This window comes from Amphiura filiformis, chromosome 14 (genome assembly GCF_039555335.1).
Source record: "Amphiura filiformis chromosome 14, Afil_fr2py, whole genome shotgun sequence".
Lineage (NCBI taxonomy): Eukaryota > Metazoa > Echinodermata > Ophiuroidea > Amphilepidida > Amphiuridae > Amphiura > Amphiura filiformis.
The window spans coordinates 33,322,332-33,342,706 of NC_092641.1; the positions used below are offsets into that span (position 1 = coordinate 33,322,332).

General features: G+C 36.4%; 1 protein-coding gene across 1 annotated transcript; it reads left to right on the forward strand.

Annotated features, from left to right (window-relative positions):
- The first annotated feature begins 110 nt into the window (after positions 1-110).
- LOC140169370 (mitogen-activated protein kinase kinase kinase 20-like) lies at positions 111-18,688 on the forward strand. Its single transcript, XM_072192628.1, has 6 exons — positions 111-197; positions 14,145-15,026; positions 15,641-15,712; positions 16,208-16,456; positions 17,303-17,400; positions 18,551-18,688. Exons 2-6 carry the CDS (start codon positions 14,192-14,194, stop codon positions 18,686-18,688), a joined length of 1,392 nt encoding a protein of 463 aa, XP_072048729.1. The 5' UTR covers positions 111-197; positions 14,145-14,191.
- Positions 18,689-20,375: the final 1,687 nt, after the last annotated feature.

Consider the following 20,375-nt stretch of genomic DNA (forward strand, 5'->3'; position numbering starts at 1 on the left):
AACCTCGTCGATTAGACTGCTTCAACAATATTATATTCACAAGTTCATTATTACAAAACGGAATGTGTGTTCGTTACTCATCATATTATGCGCGGAAGTGGTAGCTGATACATGTACGGGGATTTTGAGGATAAATATCATTGTTAGAGATATTCATAATCAAATAAATCCAGCAGTTTAGACAAGCTGAATTTCAGGTAAGTTCATTAACATTACGTGAGTATTGTATATAACTGGTACTGCCAAGCCAATTAAAGCAATATTATAACATTTTCATACAAAATAGATTAGCATTTCTTTGCCATAAAATGTTAGTGTTTACTGTCAGATATATCCCCTTTTATTTTTGAGCCGAACAACTACGGCAAAGCAAAGAAAATTGGAATTTACCACCAGCGCATATCATGGTCGCCAATACATACCACTCCTTCGGTCATGTTATGGTACGACCCTTTGTTGTGTAGATCACCGTCCCGCACGCCGTGTACGTACTGTGTATTATGAACATCGTGTACGCGTTCGACTAATAATTATTCCATCGTAATAATAAAACGCCGAATCCGGCGTTTTATTCAAAAGCTCGGATTTTGACAAAACTACAGCACCTAGAGTCTTGATTTTTGCAGGGTATATTGGTTTAATAAAAGCTAATAAAGTACAATATAATCGTGTAAAAAATGAATTTAAAAAAATCAGTGAGGGCGTCCTCCTAAGCAAATGTTATAATATGGCTTTAAGTGTCTATGGTATATTATATTAACGAAGGCAGGAGTATTATACAGCCCAAACATGTCATTTGTTTTCATTTTGTTGTTGTTGCACTTTTTTGGTAACATTGGACACATGCTCATTCCAAGACAGGTCAGCAGACAGATACCTGAACCCCAAGGAGATGTAAACTAGAAACTTCTGAAAGCTGGATATCCGTTAACAAAACATTGTATCTTTATATCTTGATGAAATGCATTATTTTGGGGATTTTATTCAATTTTAAATTTTACACGGTAAATCATGGTCAACAGGTATCGTACCATTAATATGAATAAATGTTAATCATGGTAACTTCCTTGGTGATAATTATGATTTGATCTTCCCTTTTAAGGCCATAATCATGATAATTGCGGAAAGTAAAAAGGCAAAAATATTAAGGTACACCCACTTTCTCAAGCTCTCACGCATCGTCAAAATGTAGTTTTAGAAAACCGAATTTTTGTTCCTATATCCCCCTAGAGATAAAGGTTCAAATAGCTGAAAGCGCCAACAAATCGAAATAAAAACCAACAAACATACATGTGTTTCGAGTAGAGCTCGTAGATGTAAACTTATGACGTATGACAAATGCCTGGACCAAACGGTAGCGCGCCAATTTTTCGTAGAATTGTACATTTGTGACTACACCACGAATGAGCCGTAAATGTCCTAAAGTGTGTACAGTGTAAAATGTGCATGAAGGTCGTATTCATAGGTACCTCAAGTTGGTGTGACATGTATCTCATTTTGAACCAATCAATAATCCTATTGTTGAAGAGGATAATTGGCTTCTACATTAGATGTGTATAGAATTCTTAATAGCTCTGGTCTTTGCTTTGGCTAAATCCTGTTCAAGTGGTGGATTACAAAGCATTGTATTTTGGGTTTTTTAGGTGTGTATAACCAACAATTAACAATGAGAGCACATTCTTGAACCTCGTTGACTTGGGGATTATTTGAAATGACCACCAATTATGACTGTTTGATATTTATTACCAGTAATGTGGAAAAAGAGACACATGTAGAAACGAAAAAAGGTACCTATTTATAACTCGGTACGGGTTGAATGAACGCAACGTTACTATTATATAGACCTAGTTAAGTTACACGGTTTCTGTATCAGTGTTATTTTTACGAAGGCTACTGATCAAAGAGCTTTTAATAAATATAGAGTGGCAATAGATTACGTAATGCTTTGTTCGTTTGATACCGATTAGATTTTGCGACAGGCTGTTCATAAAAGTGGTACCATTGTTTCGAACAAAGGAAAGAAAGAAAGAAAGAAAGAAAGAAAGAAAGAAAGAAAGAAAGAAAGAAAGAAAGAAAGAAAGAAAGAAAGAAAGAAAGAAAGAAAGAAAGAAAGAAAGAAAGAAAGAAAGAAAGAAAGAAAGAAAGAAAGAAAGAAAGAAGAACTTGAAGAAGGGAAGAGAGAAGGAGGGCGAGGGAGTGATAAAGTTAGTGCAGGCCTAGGAAAGAATAAGTACGGGGAAAGGAAACAAAGGAATGATAAATAAATGTAATAATAATTATTATAGAAATTAAACACATTAATTAATGTCGTTATGCGTAACGTAATTAAAACACCCATTCAGATTTATTTCGCACCTGCCAAACACAAGTCACCCAATTTCGAAAACTGGACGTCGAATGAACACTCTCATGAATTGGCACCATTTTCCAATATGTCAGCGCTCTAATCGGAAACAATAGAACAATAAACCCTGTAAAGCGTTGCTAATGATAATATAACATAAACAAGATATTCCTGAAAAAAATTGGTGTCAGTTCAAATTTACAATGTAATTATTATTTGAATGTAATGTTAAAGATGGAATTACATGAGAAGTTTTGCACTGCAGCACTGACAGGAACATTTAGTGGTAGTTCATTTAACATTAAATAATTATACACTTACATACGTGTTTTGGCGCAGTGTCAGCCTTCTATTCTAGCTAAAAACGTTTTAAAAATTAAAAATATGCAAATGAGGTAGCTAATTTGCACATTTTGCGACAAAAATCACATGGGATATACCATTGCTTACCACCATCCCACCAAGTTAAATCTCTATACGCCTCACCAGTTCTAATAAATGGCAAAAAGCCTTTTAAAAATAAACAAATATGCAAATGAGGTGGCTAATTTGAATATTTTGCGACAAAAATCACGTGGGATCTTAAGACTGCCCTTTACCACCACCATACCAAGTTACATCTATATACCCCTACCAGTTCCGAAAATGGCAAAAAGCGTTTTTAAAAATAGATAAAAAAGGAAAATGAGGTGGCTGATTTGCATATTTTGTGACAAAATAGCATCTGATCTTAAGACTGCTCTTAACCATCACCCCACCAAATTACATTTCTATATGCCTCACCAGTTCCGAAAAATCGCCAAAAGCAATTCGACAAATAAAAAAAATAGGCAAATGCGGTGACTTATTTGCATATCTTGCGACAAAAATTGCATCGGATCTTACGACTGCCACTTACCACAATCTCATCAAGTTACATCCCTATACGCCTCACCAGTTCTTCGAAATGGCAAAAAAACACCCAAAAACAATTTTAAGTTAAATATGCAAATTAGCTACCTAATTTGCGCCAAAAATTGCATCAAGTCTTAGGGCAGCCACTTACCACCACCCTACCAAGTTATACCCCAATACACCTCACCAGCTCCGAGAAACTGCCGCTTACCACAACCCCGGGACCACAACCTCATCAAGTTACATCCCTATACGCCTCACCAGTTCTTCGAAATGGCAAACAAACAAAAAAAAAAAAAAAAACAATTTTAAGTTAAATATGCAAATTAGCTACCTAATTTGCATATTTTGCGCCAAAATGCATCAAGTCTTAGGGCAGCCACTTACCACCACCCTACCAAGTTACACCCAGATACACCTCACCAGCTCCGAGAAACTAACCTGGAAGCCAAAGGCATGCAAAAACAAAGTTCACACAATACAAATGTATAAGACCCCATTATTTTATCATGATTAATTGATTATAGCATAAGGCAATTTATAAGTCATTTTAAATGATTTTAAATGTGACGTATAAAATTTGTCTATAACACAGGGAGATATAAAATGTAGGGATTTGGGTACTTTTTGTTCAATTTTCACAGAAATTGAAGGATTTTGACCTATGTTTTTGTTTGTCTGTTTACCCCTGGGTCGCTGAAACAAAGAGTTATATTTATTAAATCACCTAATTTATAATTAATAAAGGACAAAGAAAGATAAAAGAAAAAGTGTGCTTCATTTAGTTAAAACAATAGTAACATCCCTGTTGTGTACAAAAATATAACTCTATACGACAATGCAAATCAGGATCAATTCATGGACTAAGTGCACAGGGAAATGTTGAGTATGTAAATTAAATGGAACAGCCAAAATGCTAATGGGTATGTAATTTAACTAGAACCGCCTTAAATTGATATCGATATTAATATTGACGTCACAGATTCGATTTGTCACGTGATCGTCAAACCTGTACTAAAGGTGTCAGTTCTGCAGGAACTGACACAAAAAATTGTAATTTGAAATCACTTACTATAGTTCAAACTGCAGCTAAAATACACCACACAAAGTAATATCGAATGTATTCAATGAAATAGAAAACAATTGGGGAATTCCGATATCAAAATAGAACAGGGAAATTTGCCAATTCAAACAAACCCGTACAATACGTAGAGTCACACTTCACTATGATAACACGGATTTCCTATATCTATATTAATTTTTACATGACCTCCAACCTACGAAGCGTTTAAAGTGCCATTAGATGGCAACATATTTATCTTGACAAGTCGACATATTATCAACATTATGTCGACATAGTCACATATTTTTCTCACCTTCTTGACTTAAACAGTTTTATTAGTCGTCATGGCGAGATAGAGATCTTATCAAGTAGACTTCACAAAAAGTACATGTCATCATGGCGAGATAGATTATCTTGCCAAGTTGACCTCACAAAACGTAGATGTGGTTATGGCGAGATAAGTTGACTTCACAAAATGTAGATGTCGTCATGACGAGATAGGTTATCTTGCCAAGTTGACTTCACAAAACGTAGATGTGGTCATGGCGAGATAAGTTGACTTCACAAAATGTAGATGTCGTCATGACGAGATAGGTTATCTTGCCAAGTTGACTTCACAAAACGTAGATGTGGTCATGGCGAGATAAGTTGACTTCACAAAAAGTAGATTATCTTGCCAAGTTGACTTCACAAAAAGTAGATGTCATCATGACAAGCTAGATTAATTTGCCAAGTTGAATTCACAAAAAGTAGATGTCGTCATGACAAGGTAGATTAATTTGCCAAGTTGAATTCACAAAAAGTAGATGTTGTCATGACGAGATAGATTATTTTGTCAAGTTGAATTCACAAAAAATAGATGTCGTCATGGTGAAATACATTATCTTGCCAAGTTGACTTCACAAAAAATAGATGTCGTCATGGTGAAATACATTATCTTGCCAAGTTGACTTCACAAAAAGTAGACGTCGTCATGGCGAGATAGATTATCATGCCAAATTGACTTCACAAAAAGTAGATGTCGTCTTGGCACCGGTAGGTGGTCTAAAAACCAAGATGCGAGGTAAGTAATATTTATTTTTAGTAAGGCCTATTATTACTATTTTAATGCCTCAAACCAAACCAAGTGGTACGCCAAGTCACTTGCAAGTCATGCTTGACCGAAAAATAATAATTTTACATCATTGATTTTGGTTGCCCCAACCCACCCCCTTCATATCAAAACACTGACTACGCCACTGACCGGAAACTATTTGTTTCTTTTTAGGTCTAAGGTTACTTGTAATATTAATGAGGCTAAAAAATGTTTGTTTCCGGTAGCAAGCTTTAAAAGTTAAATGCGAAATGCGGGTTTTTATTTCTATTTTTGTTTTTAAATTATAATATTTAAATTCCACTGCCATTTTTTTACCCAAGCACAGCACACAGGACACCCGTACGGCCTGTAAAATGTTGCCCGAGGTGAGTGCTACTGGGTGATATTCATTTTGTCATTTTTCAGCACTGCTGCAGTCCTGACACAATTCACCCAACGCCCAATGGTGCTCAGTTTCGGTGCTTAAAGCAATTCTTTGTTTCCATATTCGTTTGTTCCTGGCTCCAGATTTTTTAAGTGATGAAGGAAGAAAAAATAAACAAATGCGCAAGAATCAACATCAAAATGACATTCACTTTTTATGAAGACAACTTGGCAAGATAATCTATCTCGCCATGACGATATCTACTTTTGTGAAGTCGATTTGGCAAGATAATTTAGCTCGCCATGACGACATCTACGTTTTGTGAAGTCAACTTGGCAAGATAATCTATCTCGTCAAGACGACATCTATGTTTTGTGAAGTCGATTTGGCAAGATAGTCTATCTCGCCAAGACGAAATCTTCGTTTTGTGAAGTCAACTTGGAAAGATAATCTATCTCGTCAAGACGATATCTACTTTTTGTGAAGTCAACTTGGCAAATTAATCTAGCTTGTCATGACGACATCTATTTTTTGTGAAGTCAACTTGGCAAAATAATCTATCTCGCCATGACGACATCTACGTTTTGTGAAGTCGATTTGGCAAAATAATCTATCTTGCCATGACGACATTTGCGTTTTGTGAAGTCAACTTGGCAAGATAATCTATCTCGTCAAGACGACATCTGCGTTTTGTGAAGTCAACTTGGCAAGATAATCTATTTCGCCATGACGACTAATAAAGACGTTTATGTCGACATGACGAAATAAATTATCTTGCCAAGGCAACTTAGCAAAGATTGTATGTCAACATGAGTCTGCTTAGCAAAAAATTGATGTTGACATGGCAAGATAAATGATATTACTATGTCAACATAATGTTGATAATATGTCGACATGTCAAGATAAATGAGATAACTATGTCGACATAATGTTGATAATATGTCGACTTGTCCAGATAAATATGTTGCCATCTTATGGCACTTAAAACGCTCCGTAGTTTACAGTACTAAGTCAAATCATCATAATATAATCTATTGTTAAGGATACGATACATGATTTACCGACAAGTGACTCATTTCGGAATGCGATCATGAATTTTGAAGAAAAAAAAAGTTTCCACAGGCTTCGTCGGGACTCGAACCAGCGATTCTAAACTTCCTTCGATTACGCGTCTAGCGCTTTGCCGCTCGGCCACCGTGGCAGTTGAGCGGAGGAGTGTGATGATAAAAGATAAATCTCATAATGCCATCTTTAGCCTTTTGTTTACTAAAAAAAGACGCGTTTTGTAAAGATAGATTATCCGTTTTATGCATAAATAGCACGAACGTTTGGGAAAGGTTTCAAACAAATAATAAAGACACTGATGTGATGAAGAAATTGCGTAAGTCGGGAATTATCTGCATCGCAATGTTTTGTTTTGGTTTTAGGAATGTGACCTTAAAATTTACGACTTCATAACATTATCATTCGAAATCAACAAAAGATATTTCAACACTATAAGTCCTAATTCTTTCTCTAGAATGTTTTGTACATGTATGTGAAATAGCTTCAACAATGGTTCGCTGCATAATGGTAAAAATAGCCTTGACCTAAAAAAAGGGCGAGAGGTACCATATTTACGGATTCAGGCTAAATTTAAAATTGATATAAAACGTTTGTTTTTGATCGATTACAAAAATTAATTTTGTCGTATAAAGAAATTGTATCTGGTGTGAATTACACTACAGTTTTTATTCCTAGGGCTATTTGACTTCTTCAAATAATTTTTTTAATGATAGAGTGAATCCCCTGGCCCTCTATAATTACGCACAAAAGATCGACCCCCCCCCCTTAAAGCTGGCCAGTCGATGAGGTTGGTACGGAAGCGTCTAAGTGCCATACGACATGGCGAGATAAATTATCATGACATGTCAACTTATTATTAATATTATGTCGACATGGTCAGATAAATTATTACGCCAAGTCGACATGCCAAAATTGTCAACATACAATTTTTCCATAAAATAGAACAGGGAATTTGTCAATTATCCACATACAAAAAAGTCGCAAGTCGTACACTTAAAGCCATATTATAACATTTGCTGAGGAAGACGCCCTCACTGAATTTTTAAAATTCCGTTTTTTACACGATTAAATTGTACTTTATTAAACCAATATACCCTGCAAAAATCAAGACTCTAAGTGCTGTAGTTTTGTCAAAATCCGTGATTTTGAATTAAAGGCTGATTCAGCGCTTTATTATTACGATGGAATTATTAGTCGAACGCATACACGATGTTCATAACACACAGTACGTCACGGCGTGCGGGACGGTGATATACACAACAAAGGGTCGTACCACAACATGACCGAAGGAGTGGTACGTATTGGCGACATGTGCGCTGGTAGTAAATTCAATTTTCTTTGCTTTGCCGTAGTTGTTCGGCTCAAAAATAAAGGGATATATCTGACAGTAAAAGCTAACATTTTATGGCAAAGAAATGCTAATCTATTTTGTTTGAAAATGTTATAATATTGCTTTAACCATATATGATAGGGATTTCCTATTTCTATATCAATTTGTACATGAATTTCAACCTTATCGACTAGCCACCAGCTTCAACAATAGATATTCAAAGTTCACCGATAGTATGTACGTTACTAAATTATGTGCGGAAGTGATAGCTGGTATACGTTACTAAATAGAGTTTGGGGATAAATATCATTCATATTCACAATCAAATAGAATCAGAAGTTTAAACTGAATTTCAGGTAAGTGCATTAACATTACGAATATTCATGAATATTGTATGTAATTGGCACTGCCGAGCCAACTAAGCAATAGAGAGCCATCGTAAGTGTCTTAAAAAAGCATTAGTATATATATACAGCCATATATCAATGCAACTTCTTAGAGAATGGAATGAATGAGCATTACATGGGGATGAGTTGTAATTTCATGTATGATTATGAAGTAAATAATGGGATATGAAGCTTTTTTAGCATTTAAGTTTCCCACGATCATGATGATCATAAAAACTTCAACTTCAATGACTTTTAAAGTTTGTCTTTTGTAGAGTTGGATGATGACTTGTGTTATAGAGGTTATGCGTGAAATTATCGATTGGCTCCAAACAAAGGATTTGAACCGGTGTCCTTCACCGTAATCATGGCGCAGTGTAGTCCATTCGATCAAATGTTGTTATCAACCTATTTGATTGTATTGCATTTGTTATATGGGTCTTTTTATCTTTTCAGTTTCGGGAGCTCTATTGTTCAGAAACGAAAACGCAAGGGATTATGTGAGTTGATCTGTAATTTGAATTCATTGAAGTTTGAAGTATCAGTCAGCTTAGGGAACAAACCAAAAGATCGATGACGTCCTATAAACGTAACTAGTTTCGTTTCTCAGCCGACCCCCTCCCTCCCTGCCAGAAACGTAATAATGAAATGTTGAAAATTTTGACATAATAATAATAATAACACATACTTCAGACCGATGTTTTTGTACAAACGTAATCGAGTATTTTTACCCCCTCCCCCCTAAACGAAACTAGTTTCGTTTATAGGACGTCATCGATCTTTTGGTTTGTTCCCTTAATATTTCAATAGAGGTAGATGCCTGCTGTCAATCAAGGCTGGATAAGACAAGATTATATTTATAGAACACACATGTGGAACACCTGTGTTTTTAGTGGTCTAGCGCCCCTCTCGCTTTTATGTCCTCTAGTACCTATAATAGGCATTTGATGTCGTTAAAGTGGTTCACATTAATGTGATAAATTGCCAATTCGAATGAGGGTCTCCACATTTTCTGTAAAAACTTTGAAAAGCAGCCCTTACATCACAAAAGGTCCGCTTTTGAGCCGATCGCACCCAAGAAATCCTGGCTACGGGCCCGTGTCGCCCTTCCCTCCTGACTTTTTTTGAATGTAGCACTTCCTCCCTCCCCCCTCCGAATCAGTATCCCCTCTCCCTCTCCGGCAATCTCTCTTCTCTCATTCTCCCTCGCCTCTCCCCTGCCCGACAAAAATCAGCTCTGCAAAAATAAACATTTAGAATAAACTCGAGTCTCGCATATAGGTCCAACCAATGATCAGATTAGCATTTGCCATTGTTACGAACGAATAGAATAAATTATCGTCACCAATGCAATTCTTTTGTATTGCATTTCAATAAAACATGATGACCAAATCGCTACTTGCACGCCTCATTGGGATATATTTGGCTATTTCAGACGCTCGTTTCATCGCCAATATGAAAGACTTTTGCTTATAACATAGCAACATGGTCAGTATATATTTCAATGCTAGGCTATTTTCACGAGCCACTCCCGCCAAGACGGAAGTGCCTATACACCAAACGCAAGTCAATTGAAGTCAACTTATCGCGAATTTACAACCGTAAAATTTAGACACTTCTTTTGTCTAGATTGGCACCAATACAACCCTCCCATCTCACGTTTTCATGTCAAAATAATATTAATATAACTCACCAAACCGAAAACAGAATTGTATTCGTTCAACTTTTCAGTGAGCAACAAAAGACTAGAATAAAAGGATTGTTCACACGTACATTGAAACAGGAACCGAAACTGAATAGATAAGAAGACCCTATGTGTGAGAGGCACTGTCGCGATAGATTGCAATCATGCTTTTGTTAAATGCATTTGAGTAATCCGCCATATTTACGACATATGCACAGCCTCTATTATGTTCTGACTGGTTTTTGTAGCTCACAAAATTTGAGAAGCCCAGTTTTTCCGTATTCCGACTCCCCCAGTGCTACTGTAAATCATGAATCTGTTCACCTTGAGTAAAGCATGAATGCTATAAACGACGTCTTAGTTCTAAGATATCCCACATGTTATGATCAAGTTATTTTTTCCAACTCAAGTCTTGGTTGCACATCATATGTGCAAAAGGCAAGTCCTGTGCCAGTGATTCTTAGCACAGATATTGGAACACAATAGCATCTTCTACTCTTGGCTCATCACAAAATCACAGCCGCTCCCGCGATCCCGTGGGCAGGGAGTGGACTTAAGAGCTGATGTGACGTAGGGCCATTCCATACTCTGTGCTGCCATAGTGTTTGAGGAGTTGTGAGGCTGTAGTAGCCTTGCGCCAGCAACCGTAGCTTTCCAAAATGTTTTAACATTTAAAGAGATCGAAGTCCAGTCTTAAACTGAATACTTGGCTCATAGTCTAAAGTAGCCTTGAGGCTTGAGAAGCCAACTGTTAAACCGCGCGTCATGCCTTTGGTTGGTTCGTAACTTTATAACAATTTGTATTGTTACGAGTCGTACTTGACTCAAGGCCAAAATCACCTTTTACCCGAACTCACACGAATGCACAACACAAATACACTGTTTGATTAAGCTAACAAAGCTAATCTAAGTCTTTAATTGAAAGCAAGTTATGATTGGTACAATATATGACAACAAATGCACATTGCACATACACAATAATCAATTATAATCACTCTTTAACTATTTAGTACTTAGCCAGCATTCTTTTTCTTGGTGATCATAAAGAGTTCTTGCAATGTTCTGGACGGCTGATGTATATCCTTATTCTCTTGCCCTGCGAAAATCAGCGAAGTCCTTTGTACACTTGCATTGATAAATATCCTTGCGAATAAAATCCTCATACAAAAATGGCGTTGCTGTCTCCAAACCGTTATCTCCTTGCGCTGCTTTCTGAAAACTTAACTCCTTGCGCTGCTTTCTGAAAACTTAACTCCTTGCGCTGCTTTCTCCAAAAGTTGTGCTATTTCCACCTTTCACACAATATCTCCAGGACTGCGATGCAGTTGTCCCCACTTATATTGACAGTTGCGTTGGATAAAAAAACACCAGACTTCAGCAAGTCGACAGAAGATTATATATTCCTTTCTTGGAAGAAGTACGTTCTTTGACGTATTCTAGATCTTCTCCGACAACACTGGCAGGCAGTAGTACATTAACTACAAAATATATTTCTGGTTTGCAATTTCCTTTCTTTGAAGGAATTGGACTGTCCGCAGTGAGACCATATGTCTTACTTTGGTCCATTTTCGTAGCTCCGAAATAATAACCGTAATCTCAGCATGTCGTTGAGGACAAAACAATTGCCGTGTGGGCAAACAACGGTATCCGCACTTGACGAGGTCCATCTACATAATCTTCATCGCTCAAAGGCTGAACTTGCCACACTTTGTAATACTCTTTGAGTATCCAGAATAACTGGTTAACATTAAATACTCTCTTTTTGAGAGCTATAGCTACATCCATCCACATTACAATCATATCGATACAGGTCTGCCTAGAATTATTATTAACATTGTGTTTTATCCCCCATCTGGGATTTTCCCAATGTTCTAATAATAGACATTGCCATCATTGTTCATTATTACAACATACTGATACCAGGGGATTTTCCCCATGACATAAATATAGTCTTGATTAATGATGTTGTTATTGCCATTATAGGGGTTTTCCAGAAAAGTCATAATAAACAAACTATTGCATGATTATAAAGGTAACTTCCCCTATTTCATGATACAGGATTATACAGGGTACATCACAGTATGTAGGGCCTAAGTGTCATACATAGTTTCTAGTTCACCACGAAACCTATATACAGCTACATAGAAACAATGTGTTGTTGTTGTTGTTGTTTGTTTTGGTTTTTGTGTTGTTTTTTGGGGGGTGGTCAGGAAATCAAAACGAGGCTCACCCTTCATGGAGAATGATATACCTACACAATGAACCGGTCAATAACTATAACTTGTCAAAACGATGGTTTACATTATCCGAAGGTCGCAGGTTCGAATTCGGCCGCGTGCACGTGTATATGCGCCGACGACTATGGTTGGCTATTCGGGTCATTACGTGTATTAATACGTGTATTCGAAATTTCGAATACGCGTAATAGAATAGGCCAATCAGCGTTGAGTTTCGAGAACGTGGGAGGGAATTTTTAAAGCCCGTGTATTTAAATCGAGGCACGTAAACAACCTCGTTCACTGCAGATAAAAATTCGGAAATGATTTTAATCCTCACCGTGCTACATCACGCCGTTTTTTGTAAGAAATGACGGGAATGAACAGAACATGCTAAAAGATCAGAGAATAAAGTCGTTTTTGGTATTTTCATATCTTTTTAGGGGAGAAGGGTTAAAGGTAGGCCTATCGGCTTCCTTTATACAAAATGCTTTTTCAAAAATTCTCTTGGGGGAATTAAAATGCATTTATTCCGTGTTGAAATATTTTCTAATGTAACAAATAATAGATAGGATACACTCCACTATACCAACTTATTCCGTCCTGGAATAAAAACATTTTAAACAGCGGATAGTGTATGTAACAAATGAATTAGCAATATCTGTATATATCTGTCTCCACACTGAATCCTAAAGTATTAGGCTAGGCTACATATAAATTATAATAGGAATTATTCTTTGAAAGTAGAGAATATTAGAACAGTGACCGTATCCTGCCCCTAAAGCGGCCGATACCGAACAACACATACACAGCCATGCCCTTGACCTGCATGCGGTTCTCTAAATTCTGAGGGATTTGCATGCTGGTCAGGTACAAGATAAATATACAGAGTGACCTTCAACTTCTCCGTGTTTGGTCAGACCTACTGTATAGGCGTATGCTGCATGGGGTATATCCTGCATAAGTTAGTGTTCATGTATGTTCAAACCTGAAACTAGTATAGGCCTACCTCAGGTTCAAACACATGTTTCACACTTAAGTGTACGCTGCATAACTGTATGTTTCTGTTTTCAGGGATAATTATCCTAATGTCTAATAAATGATGGGGGACAGTAATTTGGTAGTATGCACCCTTACAACACACATCGCGCGGTGTTTCTTATGCAAAATAAAAGTTATGCAAAACATCATACTTTGTAAGTATGTAGAAATGAATGCTATATCGGGTCCGTTTCAAAAAGCTTCAAAATAATCTTCATTCATATTCTTCTGCCGCTTCTTATAGTTTATTCTTATGATAATTATAAGCTTTTTGATTATTAAGTGAAGTTTGTTATTAGTGCACGAGGACAAGTGCCAATTACGTTGATATCACATGCGGGCAGTCTCACGAGGTCGAAATTGTAACCCACGTTCTCGAATCTAAACGCTGATTGGTTGATTCCATTACGCGTATTCGAAATTTCGAATACACGTATTAGTACACGTTATGACCTGCTTAGCCAACCATAGACGACTTTGGGACAAGATGCTAAAAACATGTAAATCCTAATCACGCAGGACACTATTGTCTTTATCTATGCCATATCAAAGTTAGAATAACAACAAGCGAGATTTTACTCTTTTAAGTAGTCAACAAAAATATTAAAAATGTAATAATATTTATTAATGTCATATTTTATGTATTTCATACCATTTACAGAGTATTTACTTTGTCGACTAATGTTTATCTGATCAATTCGGTGTCTCATGGCACTCCATCAAATCACATATTTGAACAGAGACGACTTAGAGTTCATAGATCAAATTGGCGAGGGTGGATTCAGTACTGTATGGAAGGTTAAATGGAACCGTAAAGAACGTCAGGAACCCTCAGATAATTTAGTTCACTGCAGCAGACAGCCAATTGAAGCTGCAGCTAAAATTTTAAACAAAATCAATACACCAGAACTTCAATTCTTGGCTAAACTCGCACATCCACATGTTGTCAAACTTCTTGGTGTTGTTGACGAGGTCCCGGATTTTCATCTGATTCTAGAGCTGTGTGAACGTGGGTCTTTAGATTCTTATCTTGAAAAGCGTGCTGATGAGGACCTCCACCCTTGTCTACTGTATTGTTGGGGTGAACAAGGCGCAAGGGCAATAGAGTATCTCCATAAGATAAATGTTATTCACCGTGACATTAAATCGGCCAATTTTTTGATCACCCTGAATCTGAACATAAAGTTATGCGACTTTGGTCTTGCGAAAGATGCTGATGGCACTGTTACCACGAAAATTAAAGGAACATGGGGTTGGACTGCTCCCGAAATATTCCAGGAAAGTCATCTATCTCCATACTCGGATATATTTGCATTTGGCACGGTACTATGGGAACTTCTGACTAGGAAGATTCCATTTAAAGGAGTACGATTTCAGGAGGTGAAACGAAGAGTGTGTAATGGAGAGCGTATGCCCATACCTCAAGAATGTCCTCAAGAATTCCGTGAATTGATTGAAGCATGCTGGAGCGGAGGCCGCAGGAATCGACCTGATATTACTTATGTTCTTCAGGTTATCTGCAGAGTCAGAGCTAGAAGCTTTGGTAGGTTCTATTTTATTATTAATATTATTTCAATAACGTAATAATAATAATTGATGAGATAACATCATGTATCATCAATTTAAAAAATAACAAAATAAAAGGTGAATTGACCGTGTAGTGAACTTCAAAATAACATAATAATTATATTCTGTGAGAAACACCATTAAAGGAGACACATGGCATGTATGGTGAGAAGAAGAATATAATATATCCAAATACCTTTTAATTTGAAGTTTAGATTTACCATAATTTTATATCAAGAATTAGTAGTTTGACAGTAGATTTTACTTGTATTTTAGCAAAGGAATTGTGTCCCAGGGTATGTCACATACAGCCCTATGAAAGAGCTTGATGGCATCACCAGTACAGCGCTATTGTTGACCAGGCTTCTCATCCGTCCGCCGTTAACGCCAGGCTTTAGTTAGAATTTGTTTTTATGAAAATATATTAGCTGGCATTGGTATGAATTTTGAATTTTGATAAAAACTTCCAATTCATTTAGCATTTAGATACAGTTGGATCATGGTCTGAATATTTATTTTCATAAGCTCCTCGACCTTTAAGTGTACAATTGGATAATAAATAAGAAATATTGTTACTGTCTCGTCTTGCAGAAATGTGCAGAGTCAACCATAGCATGAAGAAAGATGTACCATTCACTAAGGTTTACATTACAACATCACAAGGTAATAGAGTAGTTTTCTTAGTAGTTAATTAAAATCTTATCCGAGAGTTCAGTTGTTCCGAGAAAAAAGTGTTTTTCGGCACACCCTAATGTACAGATCAATAGAAACTAATAATGGTGCTTGAATGATGAATCAGGTTGATGTCTTTCTACTGATAGGCCTAGTCAACTAACCCCGAATGCAATGTTGACATTTGCTCCTTGATACAGACAGTTGAGAACTTCTACAATATTTCTAGTCGTACATGCTGTGGTCAATCTTGGCAATATATCTGAAAATTGTTGTTAAAAATATAGTAGGAATATGAACATGTAGTTTGGCTTAAAGCCAAAGCCGTAAATCCAAAGACAAAACTGAAGACCTAAAAATTATCGAAAAATTTCAAATAGAGTATATGCATGCAAGCATCAACTTAGGAGTATAAACCTATTAAAAAATCATCCTATAATAGTATATCCTAACTACTTCATGTTATTGAAAAATAACTTTTCACAGGCGATTCTGGTTCTCAGGGATACCAAGTGTCCCTTGATGTTTGTCATGGTGCTCCTGTGGCAACCATCAAGTCCCGTCTACTAGGATCAAGCGGTGCTCTGGACCACGAGTACCAACTATACCATGGACACCGAAGTCTCGATGACAACATGACTTTGTTAGATTACAATATTTTTGATGATGAATGCCTGTTGATAAAACCAAGCAAGAATTACACGACTGTATCTGGAAATGAAAGCACAAATGAAGGTATGATGCGTAGGTTATTTGTAGGCTAAGACTTACTGAAGGCAGCTTTCCAGTCTTTATAAGGCCAAATAAAAAATAAACATGTTTCACGTCCCCTCCCGCTTCCTTTTTGAGGTTTCTTGAAATATATTTTTTATTTTTTGAAATTCACTTATAACTTTTCAAAAAATATGTCTAGGAAATTGGGATGCTTTCTGTAGCCTTGTTAAGGGGGTACTACACCCCTCGATAAATTTGTGTCTATTTTTGAATTTTTCTCAAAAACTAATAACACAGTTGTAACAAAAGTTATGTATATTATAGGGGCAAGGAATCCAATTACTACACTGGAATTTCAGTGACCCAAGACAAGCGGTTTGGTATTTATGATCAGAAATAAGGTACCGCTAGGATGTACCTCGTTGCCTATCATATATACTGAACCGCTTGTCTTGAGCCACTGAAATTTCAGTGTAGTAATTGGATTCCTTGCCCCAATAATATACATAACTTTTGTTACCAGTGTGTAATTTTTTTTTGAGAAAAATGCAAAAATAGTCACAAATTTACCACATGGGTGTAGTACCCCCTTAAGACACAAGAAACATTGTATGTACGCTAAAACAGCTCTAAGTATTGGTATTTACATCAATTTTGCAATAAAAATAGAAAATAAAAAGCCCCCTCTTCCTCCTTTTTTTTGAAAACCCGAACGTGAAACATGTTTTATTTTTTACTTGGCCTAATACAGACACATTCCGCAATACTTTGGTAAGTTCTCAATCTATCTATTATTGTTAATTTTGATGATAAATAAATGATGCATATTGTTCATATTCCTACTATATTTTTAACAACAATTTTCAGATATATTGCCAAGATTGACCACTGCATGTACGACTGGAAATATTGTAGAAGTTCTCAACTGTCTGTATCAAGGAGCAAATGTCAACATTGCATTCGGGGTTAGTTGACTAGGCCTATCAGTAGAAAGACATCAACCTGATTCATCATTCAAGCACCATTATTAGTTTCTATTGATCTGTACATTAGGATGTACCGAAAAACGCTTTTTTTCTCGGAACAACTGAACTCTCGGATAATTTTACTAAGGTAGGGGAGACCTGGGCAAAATATTTTTGTCAACCCCAAACAAGGCAGGGCAAAACTTTAGGTTTATAATCTCTATCTCACCTTAGGACTGCAACGAACAAATGACATTAATAAAGCGGTTTTATTAAATGGCGTCACTTGAAAAAGTCGTTCCGCTTTGCCCCAGGTTTTTTGGGCTGGGATAGAATGAAACGAGGAGAGGGCTTTATAGAAATGCATCCCCTTCAGGTGTGCCTTCATTGTCAACACCACTTAGGGCCTACCTCCTGGTATATCAGTATACTATGGCCGGATACATTTGTATTGCCTAGTTCTGAGTGGGGTCAGTTTTAGGTGTTCCACTTTGCCCCATCTATTTTGGACTATTGTCCACTTTGCCCCGTACCACTTTGCCCCGACCACATGAGATTTCTCCCGACATGCATTACTCTCATGTACGCTTATGTATGCTAGCCCTGTTACCGTGCATAGAGTAGGCTTAAGGCCATTTGTCATAAATATGGCTATCGAAGTAATTCAGCAAAAGCACAGTGCTTTGGCAGATAATTATTATATATTTTAATTTCTATATATTTTCAGATTAAACATATGAAAAACAACCATTTCCTGTAAAAAGCACAAATACCTGACTCACACGGACACCGCTATCACAAACAATGCTTGATCCATGCTGTGTTCTAAATACATGAGTTTGGGGATTGAGGGCAGCATAATACATAAGTTAATGGGTGTTTCGTTTTGCCCCTTGGTCCACTTTGCCCCGGTCTCCCCTACATACTATCGTGCTGAACTGTGAGTAACATTTGAGCATGTATCCCCAAGGCAGTAGATTTTCACAAAATCCTTACTTATTTGCTATTTCTTACTGTATGCAGAGAAATCAGTAGGAACAAGCTGGGAAACGTAAGTATTCAAATGACATCATAGCCAATATTGAACACATTGGGTACTTCTTTCAGACCCTCAGGAATTACTAGTTGTTATGTTTTCATTATATCATAGGATGGTGATACTCTTCTTCACCTAGCTGCCAAGAATGGACATCAAGAAGCATGTGATGTGTTATTGAAAGCTGGCGCAGATATACATAGGAAAAGCAGGGCATGTATAACATATATAACCCTAAATGAAATATGTTAAGCACTATGAAATTATATTATTTACCTTACAAGCAACACTTATACATTTCCTGCACATTATTGTGCCTTCAACACTCAAGCTGGTGCAGTACATAGCAAAAACAAGGCGTGTACACATATCATATGTGATCCTTAAAGTAATATGCTATGCACTGTAAAATGTATATCACTTATAACCCTAAATGGAATAATTATGTGAAGCACTATGAAATTATATTATATATTTAGCTTACATTCATCAAGCGACAATTACATTCCCAATGCATTATTGTGTGTTAGACAGTTTATTTACAAGCTGTATGTTTTCATTGTATCATAGAATGGTGATACTCCTCTTCATTATGCTGCCATGAATGGACATCAAGAAGCATGTGATGTGTTATTGAAAGCTGGCGCAGATGTACATAGCAAAAGCAAGGCATGTATATATGATATATGTTAAGCACTATGAAATTATATTATTTAGCTTACATTCATCAAGCAACAATTACATTCCCAATGCATTATTGTGTGTTAGACAGTTTATTTACAAGCTGTATGTTTTCATTGTATCATAGAATGGTGATACTCCTCTTCATTATGCTGCCGAGAATGGACATCAAGAAGCATGTGATGTGTTACTGAAAGCTGGTGCAGATGTACATAGCAACTATATGGCAAGTTTATCACATACCCCTAAATGCAATAATATTAAGCACTATGAAATTCTATTATTTAACTTGCATTCAATAAGCAACACTTATACATTTCCTGTACATTATTGTGCCTTCAACACTCAATATTTACAAGCTGTATATATTCTCGTTGCATCATAGAATGGTGATACTCCACTTCACCTTGCTGCTGGGAATGGATATCAAAAAGCATGTGATGTGCTACTGAAAGCTGGTGCAGATGTACATAGCAAAAACAAGGCATGTATACCATATGTGATCCTTAAAGTAATATGTTATGCACTGTAAAATGTATGTCACTCATAACCCTAAATGCAATATGTTAAGCACTATGAAATTATATTATTTAGCTTACATACATCAAGCAACAATTACATTCCCAATGCATTGTTTGTTAGACAGTTTATTTACAAGCTGTATGTTATTAATGTTTCATAGATTGGACGTACTCCTCTTCATTATGCTGCCGAGAATGGACATCAAGAAGCATGTGATGTGTTACTGAAAGCTGGTGCAGATGTACATAGCAAATATATGGCAAGTTTATCACATACCCCTAAATGCAATAATATTAAGCACTATGAAATTCTATTATTTAACTTGCATTCAATAAGCAACACTTATACATTTCCTGTACATTATTGTGCCTTCAACACTCAATATTTACAAGCTGTATATATTCTCGTTGCATCATAGAATGGTGATACTCCACTTCACCTTGCTGCTAGGAATGGATATCAAAAAGCATGTGATGTGTTACTGAAAGCTGGTGCAGATGTACATAGCAAAAACAAGGCATGTATACCATATGTGATCCTTAAAGTAATATGCTATGCACTGTAAAATGTATGTCACTCATAACCCTAAATGCAATATGTTAAGCACTATGAAATTATATTATTTAGCTTACATACATCAAGCAACAATTACATTCCCAATGCATTGTTTGTTAGACAGTTTATTTACAAGCTGTATGTTATTAATGTTTCATAGATTGGACGTACTCCTCTTCAT